Below are 14,123 nucleotides of genomic sequence, written 5' to 3' on the forward strand. Positions count from 1 at the left end.
ATCATCACATGAGGCCCAAGTCTGCAGAGTGGAACTGTTTCTTATTCAATCCAGTCAGTCACACTGCCATCTATTTCTCCCCACCATGGCTCCTCTCGCCGCCTGCTGCTCTCTGTTAATGGAGATATCACCTCCTCCCTCCTCCTCCTCCCTCCCTGTTCTCTCTTTCTTGTCCTTTTCCCTCCACTCCACTTTCACTTCATTCCTTTCAAATCCTTCTGTTGTGCCTCTTCATTGGCCCACTCAGTGAAACTAATCGACAGTAAGCCATCACTCAGTGCACTCTGCATCTCTTTTTCTGCAGAAACTAATCAGAGCCATTGTTAGTCACCCAAGACACGCTCCCTCCCTCTCTCATTGTACTGTAAATCAACAAATGATTCATAACAAGCAGAAGAGACACACAAGAAAGAAAAACAAATACGGTTTATTATTGAGTGCACTTCTGTAAGGCAGTCACACGGCGTTTCTTTCAGCCAGGCTCAATATTTCCTTATAGTGAATGCCAAGTGCTCTAATGGCAAACAATTGACATTTTGAGATTCCCCAGGTATCGCTTTAGCTCTGGCATCAGGAAATGCCACAGCTGAAAAAAAAAAAAAAAACGCAATCAGTGAGTTAAACAAATTGGGATGTTTGCTTAAAAGTGTAATGACAGATTATTATATATTATAATTGGTGCTAATGCAAATAGTGTTTCTGATTAATTTATTAAGGAGCAGACTTGTAATCTGCCTGAAATGACATCAAAGCTCCCATAACTAAATACATTCAAAAGCTGGAGGTTACCCATTCTGATATTTGAGGGGTGGTAATATATGGGTTATGCCTTTTACAGTTATTTTATACTCTGTGCCTTTGGCCTCAAGGTTAGCCTTAAATCTATGATGTACTGTTTCTTGATTTTAAGTACCATAAATCCAGTGGCGTAGTGCAGGGTGTACACAGGTATATGGAATATACCTACTTATTCTTCAGTCAGCACCCACTTTTAAATCCCCTCTGATGTGCATCATTCAGCATTGTTCTGCCAGCTGAATTTTATTTTTCCTAGACTGCTGAACTCATGACATAGTAGTCCAGTTTTCATGAGTGAATGGAGTGTGGATAAGGAATAATTTTCGTAAAATGCATAATTATGTAGTCGGCTTACACTAAAATAAAACCTGAACCTATTCTGTGGCTAAAATTAATTTCATAACGGTCCTTACTCCCTGATGTCCAGTGACAATGTGCAACGACTACTACTACTATATGGAAGAGTAGTCTTACATGTCACTGTTTATATAACACATGGTGTTTATCCTTCAGTTCATATTGTTGTCATTTTCTGTAACAACTCCAACACTCTCCATAGTCTCCATAGGGGTCTGCTGACTCATCAGATGCACCAGAATTAGAAACCTGCTGAGCTTCATCTGGATACCACCACACATTGACTTCCTACCATACTTCCTTTCTTACTTCTTTCTTCTCTCTGTGATTACATGCATTTCTCTTTCTCTTCTTTCAGAAGTAGTAGTTCACACCTCTTTCAATCTCTCTCTCTTTTAAATTTGTTTTCAATAGGTTTTTTTTACATGGCCGTCTTCTCTATAAACACACTCACATGCTTTCACACTCTGTCCTCAGACATACCCAGATAATTCTGCAGTTGTTTTTCTCACATGCCATATAGACATTGCACTGCTACGTGCAAAATATTTTATGCCAATTAAACACAGTGTTTGTTCCCCTCCTCAGTTTGTTTAGATGCAGTAAGCACCGGGCTGGGCAAAGGCAAAAGAGGGAGTTGCATGTCGCAGAGCAATTATGACACATCTGTATCTCATGTGCTGTTGTTTAGATAGGAAAGCAACTTCTGAATTGTCTTGATGGGATTGTGGGTAAAGCCAAATTAAATCAAAATCTCCATAAACTAATTGTCTTCACAATGGGGGGGGGGGTTTACAGCTTGTGGTTGCTGGAGATCAGAGTTTATGGCCTCTTTAATGAGTTGTTAGGAAAGGGGGAAAAAAACAACAACACTGAAAAACAGCAGCACTGCATGCAAATATATCTGTATAAGGAGGAAGGGTCCTGGGAGAGAGTGAGTGGGAAGAGCTAATGTTCTGAAAATGACCCACTGGCCAGCTCCAACCTCGTTCTGCTTAAAGTGCAGGACTTAAATGCAGCAGTCAATACGCCTAATTACTTTGTTCTTGCTAACTGCATCTTACTCTTCAGCACTGGGACTGTAAAAGTCAGAGTGGACGCTCGTAGTACTTATGGACATAATGTAATGAATTTGTCCCCCTCCTCTCTTTGGTGTGGGAATTTCTAATGCCTCATGCTGTTGTAGCCGGTTCCCTTATCGTCCGTTGCTGTAAATGCATTTGAACAGTGGTGTTACTGTATATGTCAGTGTTTCTCAGTGCTGGTCCCTGAAACCCAGTGATGAATGGTCTCTGAATTGTTTCATGTACTAAATACAGTATTTTGTAAGCAAGTCGTCCCTCCAGGTAGGAGTACTTTCTGGTCCCTGAAACAAAAAAAAAATCAATGATGGCAGTGTCCTGAGAAGCTGGAAAGTAAAGAAGTAAAGAAGTTTGTGAAGTAAATGATTTCACACCCATCATACAAAGAGCAACACTAACATTAATTTAGAGTCACGTTTCTGGTCACGTGACGAACTTATCTGGCTCCTAACCTGCTAAATGCGCCACTCTTTTTTATTTTTTTACCTAAAACGTCTGCCTGCTTTGGCTGGAAAGAGTGTTGATGAGAGTGATTATAATGTTCCTAAAAANNGCCATTAAACTAAAACAATGAGCTGAAAGATTCTAAAACACTCCTTAGGGAACTGCAGATTATGCAGATTTGAGTGGTAATTTTCTGTGGATTTGTCACTAAGTGAGCCCTTTTACGTGAAATGGTCTATTGTTAATATAAAATATTGATCAGTGCAACTTTAAAGAGAGTAAAAAAACTGCCCTCAAGGAATCACAGAGTAAAATCCTTGAGTATTTGTGTTCATTATTTCAAATTGTGTTCAGTAAGAAGGTACAGTGTGCAATTGCTACTATTAATAGCTTTCCACACTCATTAACCTAAGATAAATACTTTCTCCTATACTAATGATCTATGCGCCCATGCTGTCAACTTCCTGTGATCTGTGTAGGGGTGTTGAATGGTTGAACCCTGATATATATGTGATTCCCTGTTCACCACTGAAGCCGTTATCAGCTCTATATACTTTTCCACACAGACACATCACTATAAGAGACAAGTCTAGAATGAGGTGATTTGTTTTAACTGCCTCATTAGAGAAACTAAGAATAAAATATATTGTTTAATATTGTGATGCCCAATTTATGGTGTCAGGAAAGACTCTCTACTCTTAGAAAATGAATGTGTAATCTTATTTGTGAGATAATTAAAGAAATTTAAATCGTCTCTCTTGCTCTGAATTTATGTAAACTAAACATACAGCAATAATTGAATGCAAGTCAGTAGTACTTCATTCTTGTTCTGCTAATGAAGCTAGAAGCAAAGAAAAAGAGGAGAAGGGTGTTATCTCTGGGCTGCATGTTTGGACACAAATACTCTCTGGTTGAAAATTAGATTGTGTGAAGAAATCAGATTGTGTGATATGGAGTTTAAATTGTGTTTTGCAATAAATGCTAGAAATGTTGAAAACCTTTTTTTAAAATATCAAATTAGACAGTTACAGATTTTTTACTTTTCTTTAAAACTACTGGCTGATCACTGATACATACATATATGTATATATATTATGGCATGTTTAGTATGGAATGCCTTTTAGGAAATTATTATACATATATAATATGAAACTTGAACATATTGAATGAAATGTCACGTGATCAAGGCTCTGTGCCATCTTGTGTTTTCTATACCAGCCTAATATTATTCCATAAGGATGTTAATGAAAGAAGTGTGGGGCTGAGTGAGCCTCCACTGAATCTAGAAGCAGTCCTGACTAATGAAGAGATAATTAACACCCTGGCGAGTTCGGGCCAATATTCACGCTGTTACTGTACTGTCGCTGTATATTCAAACACAATGCATAGGAAGCAGCTAAAGGTTTAATGTGGTTAAAGCAGGTAAAGTTAGTAAATCAATCACTGTTCTATGAATGAATGTGGGTGATTCTTACAGTATCTGCTGTCCACAACTGCTTTATATTGTATAAAAAGCTTATCCTTCAGTTCATGAATTCCCTGCAGCATCTGAAGGCATGGATGGATATGTACACACAACTGTTTGCTGAGTTTACCTTTATTAGATAAATTAGCCTGAAAATGACAGCAGGCTGCGACAATATAAACATACAGAACTGTACAAACATCAGACTGGTTGGATATAACTCGATATGCTTTTAATGATGCAGATGTCCAGTTATTCAAGTTTCATTCCATATATTCATTACATTTCCTATAGTATGGAATGCCTTTTAGGAAATTATTATATATATGGAATATAACTTGAATATATTGAATGAAAATTGAATATATGGAGTTGAAGAGATTGAAAAAGAGAAAGGCTGACGGCATGCAATTAATGGGCTGCTACCTGGGCATTTTTCTTGTAATATTGTATTATTGTATGACCTTTTTCACATATTGGATGATTTGATGACTAAAGAGAGAGAAAGGAAACAAAGGGTGAATGAGGAAAATTACATACGACAAACATCCCCTGTCAGACTTGAATCAGGGACATTGCATTTACACAGCACACATTAGTAGTATACCCAAAGCTTGGATTGGAAATCTGCAGGGTTATTATTTGATGATGATCTCAGGCATGTAATGTATAGGAATTCAATTCATTTTTTTAATAGGAAAATAAACTGAAGGATTTGTGGGGTCAGTGGGGGGTTTGTAGACAGCAGCTTATATTTTATACAGGAAGTGCTAACTATGCCTATCGTCTGTTCTACAATCAATTGCCCCAATTTCTCGCTGTCTCCCCCCCTCTATTATCTCTCCCACCTCAGCCCACCCACCCTTCTCATCCCACCGCCTCCAGCTCTTATCTTCCCTCCCTCTGTTACTCTCCTCTGTTAACCCTTTCATTCACCCTCCTTTAATTCACATTGTTAATGATATTATTTCACATTTTGCGTCATGTCCTCTGTTTCCACATTCAGCACAGTAAAACCATCCTATGATCTACTTTTGTACATTCGTCAGTCTGCTTGCTCACCTTTCAATAGCACTGAGGTTTTATCATTATTCTTTCATGTTACTGAAACTGTTGATGCATCCCGTGGGATAATTTTTAAATTTATTTTTCTATTCGTAGTTCCCCATTACTGATCCTCTTCACTTCTTTCATCCTCCTCACTAATATTTTTATCATGTGCCTAGAGCACATTATCTCACTCTCCCCTCTTGGTGGCTAGTGGTGCTGTACTCCCGGTGAGGGGTATTTATGATTTACACTGCATTAAAGAACCTCTAAATTCTGTATAGATTGTCAAGTGCCTCATGAAATTTGCATGGAAAGCGTAGAGACTTTCTGCCACATTGTACTGGTTTCTCTGTGCAGGTTACAAAGTATGACCCAGTTTGCTAGTTTGGATGCTCGGACAAGACGTTCCTGGTTATTCCATAGGGTTAAATCTAAAGGACGCCTATCAGCTTTGGCCTGCTACGTCTGAAAAAATAAAACAGACTTTCAGAATATCTTTTGAATCTCTTCTCAGCGCTTTTAGAGACAGGATTTTATTAGATGTGATGTTTTCTCTTTTTCTATCCCTTTTCATTTTATACACTGCCTCTTTTTTTATCCCTTGTTTTAAGGGTTTCGTCTTCATCCTTTTCTCTTCATCTGCTTTTGCTTCTCCTCGTTGTTATTACTTGTTGGTGGTGTTGTTATTATCCTTGCCTTGGTTTATGGAGGGGTTGCTCTATTCCACCGCAACATCATTGTAATCAAATAAGTCTAATAATAAATGGATTTGACATGACTTAAATTGATCAATACATATAACAGTAATGCAGTGTCTCTTAGATTATGAGCTGGGACCCAAATTAAATATAGATTATTAACCGGCTGTGTCCCTACAGTAATATGTTTTCTTGAGCCTCAGTCCCAGTGGATGACACTAACAGATATTTTGATTTCAGTACCAGGATGGACAAGTTGACAATCCACTGCAGTAATGTTATTTACAGGAAAGCACTATCTTGTTTCTGGATTTCTGTTTTCATATTACTGTCAAATCAGATTTTATCCAGTGCTGTACTAGATCCACTTTTAGACTGTTTATTCTACTAAGTGAATTAGTCCTTCATAATGTGCAGTCTGATGCTGTAATGGCTGCAGATGTTCCTTAGGAAATGGCCAACGACGCCATGCATATTGCCATCAATGACACTTGTAACCTTATTAAAGAAGGAACCACATGCTACAATGTTTTTTATTAGCCATGCTAGGGGCATGGCTTTTTAGATGGCAATGTCTGTCTGTCAGTTTCTAAATCCATCACTCTGGTCCAGACTGAAGTACATCATTAACAATCACTTGGATCAACATGAAATTTTGTACAGGCATTAACGTTCCCCAGAAGATAAACCATAATGATAAAGGTCATAAATCTTTATCACTCAATTATAGTTTTGGTTTAATAGAAAGTGTTAGCATGCTAAACTAAGATAAACATTACTCCTGCCAAACATCGGCATATTAGCATTGTTATTTTGAGTATGTTAGCATGCAAGCACGCTTTGTTTAAGTTTCAGAGATGATCTTATGGAAAACTGCTCAATGAATGGTATATTTCATAGCAGGGCAGACTTAGTCTAGACAGTTGCTCCTGGTGGAGTTTTTTTTTCTTTGAATTCAAGCTTGCCTCAATTTTTGTTTCATTGCTGCGGCTCAGTACAAGGGTGTCAAGGATGAATACCTTAAATGCATCACTAATGGCTTTACAGTACTACATGTCATGAAAGCCATTTTGGAAATAGCCCATTTCCATGGTCTGATGTGTGCTCTTTCTACAAAACAGCTCTTATATTAGACTCCCTTTAAAGAGGCACAACTCTGCCACCTCAACCACCACCCAATTTGTTTGGGATAAATGTAAGACCTTGAGCCAGAAATTGAACCTGCCATCCATGAATAAACTGCACTAGCTGTGGGCTGTTATTAGACTTAGTGAAGACATTTTCAAATGTAAATGAAACGCTATGCGAGCATGATGGATTAATATGTATTTACACTAGCAAGTACAAGCACATAGTAATGACAATTCACTTGAATAACGCCCTTTTTATAGTCTGTTTTCATGTTGTCTTTTGGGTGGAAATCTTTCTAAGAAAGCTGTAAGTACTAGTGTACTAGGGTGAAGCTGTATCTACAATACACCATACAAGCTTTAATGCACAGTTACAAGTGAAATGTTCCAGGTGTAAAGATGCCTGAACACCACTCAAAGACAGGCCTCCACTCATCTCTCTTTCCAGCAGAGCAGAGTCATGCTGTTTGCTGCAGTGCTTTCTATCTCCTGCATGAGCACGAGATGAGACTCCTAGTATGAATAATGTCTTCCCTTGTGGTTCTCTTTCACTCCCTATAATCCACTCTCTTCTCTGGTCTCAGTAGGGCAAGAGTCCCATCGAGAATGATCAGTAGTCATCAGTCTCTGTCAGTGAATTGTAGGAGTAGAAGGGAAGTAGAATCATGAATGAGAAGTAACACACTTTAACATTTTGCTAATGATATTTCGTCTTAGCAGTGTATTGTGTTTTATGTCATTAAAGCCAATAAAACAACACTGAAAATGAAGGGAAAACATTTGTTAAAAATGTGTGGTCTATGATGATAAGGGGTTTTCACAATGAATAATAAGCTGCCAAGTTACATTTCTTTATTCACAATATTTTTGTTGCTTTGAAAAAATGAAAAAAAAATATTCAAAAGTTTATTTTGTACAGACCTAATGTGTTTCCTTTTTTTTTTCTACTTTGACCCCATTCTCTGAACTCAGTGTGGCAACAAGCGGAAGAGAAAATGGAATAGTAGGACAAAACTACTGTAATTCATCCAAACAGATGAAAAGCTGTGAGAAGGTTTTAGGAACAGTTTGATGCATTTTAAATCGCTGCCAGCTGGACATGTCATCTGCTCACTGGCATGAGACAAAGCGTTCCTCTTCAGTGGATTGAAAGGTCAAGTTGACATCCCAGCTCCCCGCAAAGAGTGACACTTGTACACCAGAGATACTTGCGTGTGTGTGTGTACACAAAAGTGCACTTGAACATATGGTTGTTCTTGTGGCTTACATTGGTCTCTATCTACTTGTGAGATGCTGCTGTGAGAAAGTGGGAGGAAGTTTAATTTACGGTGTCAGTAACTATGTGTGATGGTGATCTGCATTAATCTCAGCTCATCCTCCTGACCTTTCAGTCACAATTGTGGCATGCTAGTCGAGTTCTCCATTTTTTAGAGCACTAGCAGAGAGGCAGAAACAGAGAGAGAGGGAGGGAAAGAGATCAAGAGAAACAATGACAATGCACTATAGAAAAGGGTGATGGTGCTGGTAAAGATGCAGAGGTCAAATGCACCCTTATAGCTCATCTGGTAGAACTGGCACCCCGTGTACCAACGCTTCATTGGTCATGAATCCAACCTGTGGCCCTTTGCTGCATGTCAACCTATCTCTCCCCCCTCTCATGTCTATCCTCAGCTGTCTTATCTAATGAAAGGGGCAAAAGGATTTAAAAATATATATATTTAAAACAAAAAAGATGTAGGGGTCAAAACAAAGAGCTTAAAATAGACCTGGATGTAGTTTCAGTATGTCTTGGTTAAGATTACAGCTCAGGACTCTCACTAAAATAAGTGCTTATAGATATAACAAGGTTTTTAAAGATTTTCTGGACTGCTGTGAGCCTGATGTTTGCCCAACTAAATCAAGGTATTAAAAGACCTGGTTCAGTCCTTGACTGTGGTACTTGGTGTACAGAGCCCCAAAGAGCACAATTGACAGTGTAGCCATTGGTGATTGGATGCATTGCTGTCTACAGCCTCCCCAGGGCAACAGAGATGTACTAGAGACGAAGAGTATATACAGTGTATACCCACTAGAAGGAAAAGGGAAAAAAGGTCTTCTCTTCTCTTCTCTTCTCTTCTCTTCTCAAACTGAGGAACTGTGTTGTTTGTGGCTCTCGGTAGTGCTTTGTTAGAAAACACAGAGCCCTTTTCAAAGTAAGACAATCATAGATGTAAAGCTATACAACAAACATCAATATAACATCACATTGTTCACCCTTGGACTTCCATTAATCCTCCTGTCATCTGTAAAAATCTAAACAATCAATCACAAACCACGGACATGATCACAAGCAAACATATTCTTTTGAAAAAGTGGAAGTTTCCTTGTCTTCTGCTTTGTGGTTCTCAGTCCTCTTGAAGTGACTCTAGATACGGTTAAAAACAACAAAGCATGTAAATTACAGTAATGATCCTCACAATAATGCTATAGACTGAAATGTGCATTCAACTTAATTGTGTAATTACAAAATGACAAAGGAAGACAGTAGCATTAATGGCATTTCTCCTCTTTTTCCTTCTATTTCAGTCAACAAGCACAAACCGTGGATAGAGACATCTTACCATGGTGTGATCACTGAGAACATGGACACGGTGCTCCTGGACCCTCCACTGGTAGCCCTAGACAAGGATGCCCCAGTCCCCTATGCTGGTAGGAAACACACACGCACAAACACACTCACACAGAAAAATTAAACATCTGCTGTACAGTATATGCACACTTAAGTATCCACACACATTTAGAAAGTATAACACACATACAGTATACACATCCTCCCACACACACATTGTTTCTCACACACACATAGTGGCTGAGATGCTTCAGTACTGCGTGCAGGCAACTGTGGTAACTTCACAACAAAAGACAAAAACAGATGATCCAATAGTTCTCTATACTCACTGTTTGTTATGGAGACTGAATTCCATTTATCACCCTTAGCAGTGATAAACAAATGGCTTTCTGTTTGTTGTTTTCAAGAGCACCTTCTTCTCATTAGTGTATAGAATTGTTCAAAACCTCACAGGACAGAGGGCTTACAAATAACTAAACAATATTTTTTGGATATCAATATGTTTGTGTTTACTGTAAATTGAGATACAATAGCAGAGATTTTGAGGTGGATTGAGGAAAGACAGCTGAGTGATCTTACTGAGACTTATGAAAAATGTATTTATTTTTATAATCTTGTTAGGTTTCAGGTTTGCAGTTCAGATACATTTTCTTCACTCGCCCCCTGACAGGGATCTATTCACAGCTTCTGCTAATTAAAGCTATATGTCATCATTTTCTTGCTCCTGAATTGCCCCCATTTAACCTGACCAAAGGATTTTTCTCATGAATAAGAAGAATATAAGATGTTTTCTTGAGCCATGTCAGCTTTTCATGATCTGAATCTGACACTGTGGAGCTAGGTTACAAGCACAGTTTAATGTACAAAATTTGACACCTCAGAAAAAGCAAGACAATATTTTGTCTAGTTCATATTTTACCACCCAGCCTAAATATCATACATTTCTATGATGTAGCACCTCGTTTTTGTTTTGGTCCTGGCCACAGTGCCATTCATTTATCAATGTTCTGACTTCATAAATGAATCTCTAAATCTTTATTACTCTGAAAAAATTTATTATATCTTGTCATACATAGCAAAGGGGACGTCCCCTTTAGCAATATTTAATGGTAGTATTAGATTTATAGATGCTCTGCATTCGCTGAAAGTTTGGTTACTGAGAACTCCCTGCAGCTTTTGGGGAAAAGGTTTTCACAGCCTTGTAGGCCAGTAAAGATTCCTTGAGTTGCCCATGAAAAACAACCCCCAGGACAGCACTTATTCTTTTAAACTTTTTATTGCTTCTCATGTTTGAGGCAAATATGTCACACAGCCCATAATGGTGTCCATTAAACCAGGTGCTGGGAGCATAGTGCTGAAAGTTATCTGGTTGAGTCACAAAACAGCTACACATGTAATAATGACAGTACGATATCATTATCAACCTTATCTCCAGATGATTGTTTCAGGTGCTGATTATGTTGTCTAACGAGCTGAAATCAGACAGCCGTCACGCAGGTGCTCCTGCGCTAACAGTGACAGGAATGAGAGAGACAGAGAGAGCTGTTATAATTGGTCAAAGTATTCTGAGACTCAAAGGCAAACGAAGAGGCTTTTTGGCAGCTAACGCTTAACAGCTCATTATGGTGAAATGGCTCCTATTAATCGCAGCACTGACAACCATGGAAAACTGATACTCAGCTATTTTTTACCCTCTGTTTTCTTTTCCTTTTTGTGTGTTTTTTTTTTAATAGCACAGCCATCATTTTGTGTTTTTCAATGTTACGTGTGAGCTGTTCTGTAAATAATGGGTAAATATAGCTGACCTTGAGGGGGGTGAAACAGCCTGGATCCATGTTAAAGTCTTGTTTGTTCTGCTTCTTAACCGCCCTGTACTGTGCATATACTGGACAGTTTAACCCACATACTGTGGTATATGTAGTACTGTATGTAAAGTTTTAATGAAGGAGGGCATTAGGTTTAGATTTAGTTATCCAAAACATGATGACAGATACTGAATATATATCCGGTATGCAAAAAATTAATTTATGTAAGTGGAGATGCTGAAGATATTCCTCACAGACATTGTTCCTGTCCAATCAATGAATACTGACCTACAGTAATTTACAGTACATAGCTTTCCCTAGAGACCAAATCTGTGACGCAGTAAAGGTTAAATGACACAGCAACGAGCAGCCAGACAAAAGAGGAAATTAATTTAAATTGTTTTTCTCAATGATTAACACTTTTGTTGACTTGAGAAGGTCAAGCCAGGTGAAATATTGCCCGAGAGGAAAAAGTAGAGCCGCGCACTGGCTGCTGACTGGCGATATTTCTCTCCTTGTTTTTCATTGCATGCGGTCTAATGAATGAAACCCATACAATTGCTACCAAGGAGATTCGGAAAAAAATGGCCATCAAAAGAGCAGCTCTGTCCCAATTTATCTTCTTTCGCAATTGTCTGCTGCTACTGCTCTCCGTGTGTTTTGCACAAACTCACACATACCCCCCTCCTCAAATCTTTATCTCAATCTGTCCCTCCGTTTGTGTCTTTCTCTCCACTGAAGTGCCACATTCCTACTCTCTCAATCCAACTGTTCTTTCTCCTCTTCTCTATCTCGATGCTCCTAGCGAGCCCGTATACAGGCAGTCACTTATGCTCTACAGACACTCTCATCAATCCTGGTTTTGTTTTACTGCAGAAAGGAGTAGGCTGTCCTTCTGGCTCCACATTAATTGCAGTGTGGGAACACAGACCAGGATTGTTAAGTACTTGCCTATTTTCTCCTCTCTTGTACTTTTTTCTCATCATCCTTTCGTCCCTCTCCCATCCACTGGCCTTCCATCACTAGTGCTCCCCCTCTGAATGCCTCATAAATCGCTGTCATCTTCTCGTCTATCCCCACCTCACCTTTTTTATCTCGATATTCTTTGTCTCTTTTCCTTGCTGTCACTCGTTCTGTCCTGCCCTCTCCTGCGGTACCACATTTCACTTTGATGCAAACTACCCACAGTGGGCCTAACTGGAACATTATACACCGAGACAGGCATCCTGGAGATATATTGTTATTACTGCATTCCATGATGGCATCCTCTATCCTCTGCTCTCCCCCCTCAGTTCCTCCCTTGGAGCAAAGGTGTGTGGGTCGAGGAGTATGTGCTGATCGGGCGTTCTCAATCAAATTAGCATGAGAAATGGTGGCAGTGGACTCGAGGGTGCTGCGAGGCAGGCAGGCAGTTTCATTTGCTTATTCTTTATCTCAAGGCCACAGTCAACAGGCCCGGATTCTCCCCATTCATCATGGTACCAGAATAATGTGCTGTGGTACATTGTTTCCTATGCAGAACTCACACAGGGTAGAGGAACAAAAGTTGTTGGAGAATTGGAGGGAAAGGAAGAATGGATAGCTGGGAGGAAAAAATGGAGGAGACAGATGGACAATGAAAATGAGAGAGGGTCATCGCAAGCAGCTACCCAAAAAAAAACATTATTCTTATTGGTTTGGTTTAGGTTCTGCATGTGTGTGTTCACACTTATGTTCACATGAATGTGTATGTGGAAACTACATTTCTCATCATTCTTTAGCTTTTATTATAGTATGTTAATTTACAGTTACATCGTCTGTAATGTTATTAAACTTTGAGTGTTTTGTTGATACTGTAATGTATCTGTCCGATTTCTAGCTCATTATTATGATTATCATCCATCATTTGAACACCTAATAATTAATAAATTCTCTATGTGCAGTCATTTTATTGTCTATAAAGTGGGGTAAATTTTAGGCAATTCTTTCAACTGCTTTGCTGCCTTCCTGTTTGCGTTGAAAAACAGATCTCAGTCATCAATCTTTACCAGATGTAAAAGGAGGCATCATTAGGATGCGTTTATTATGATTAAAATCTCATTCAGACCAACTCTGCTCCTGGATGAAAAAACTCACAACACAACATCTGGCAAGGAGCTGTGTCGCCCAATCGAATACATGCAAGCCCACATTCCTGTTGGATTAGTTTCTGAAAGATGTATTTCTTAACTCGCGATTATTACAACAAATTATAAAATGATTGCTACTGTTATAACTTGTAAAATTACAAACTGCTGTGCAATGTTTTGGCATCAGATACGGCTTCAAATTCACAGATAGGTTACTCAAACTGGACTTCCTGGATTGTGTCGGTTACGGTTAGGGTTCTGAGTTTAGTTGGATAATATAACATTAGATATTATTGTCAGTCAGCATTAGTCTGTTGTGGTAAAGATTCCACTATGGAAAGTATCTTCCATTTACAGAGTTTTTTCGTTGAGAAAATAAAACAAAGTTAAAAATATTAACATTTTTGTTAGTGTCAATCATCCTATTTTTACCAAATACACTGTCAAAATGTATTTATTGCTTGTAGTATGATATGGAAAACATAGGAATTATTATCATAATTTCAAAGTCAGTGGTGAGCAGGATTTTTGTAATAAAAATTATGCTGTTTGCATTATGTGGGCATGGATTATTTACA

General features: G+C 38.6%; 1 protein-coding gene across 1 annotated transcript in view; it reads left to right on the forward strand.

Annotated features, from left to right (window-relative positions):
* clstn2 (calsyntenin 2) overlaps window positions 1-14,123 on the forward strand; it is a 128,509-nt gene that overhangs the window by 50,478 nt on the left and 63,908 nt on the right. Inside the window, exon 2 of the mRNA XM_035670105.1 lies at window positions 9,590-9,712. Coding sequence (XP_035525998.1) covers window positions 9,590-9,712 — 123 coding nt within the window. The remainder of the gene's footprint in view (window positions 1-9,589; window positions 9,713-14,123) is intronic.

Source organism: Morone saxatilis, unplaced genomic scaffold (genome assembly GCF_004916995.1).
Source record: "Morone saxatilis isolate NCDOM2014 unplaced genomic scaffold, NCSU_SB_2.0 Contig23, whole genome shotgun sequence".
In the NCBI taxonomy this organism is placed as follows: domain Eukaryota; kingdom Metazoa; phylum Chordata; class Actinopteri; family Moronidae; genus Morone; species Morone saxatilis.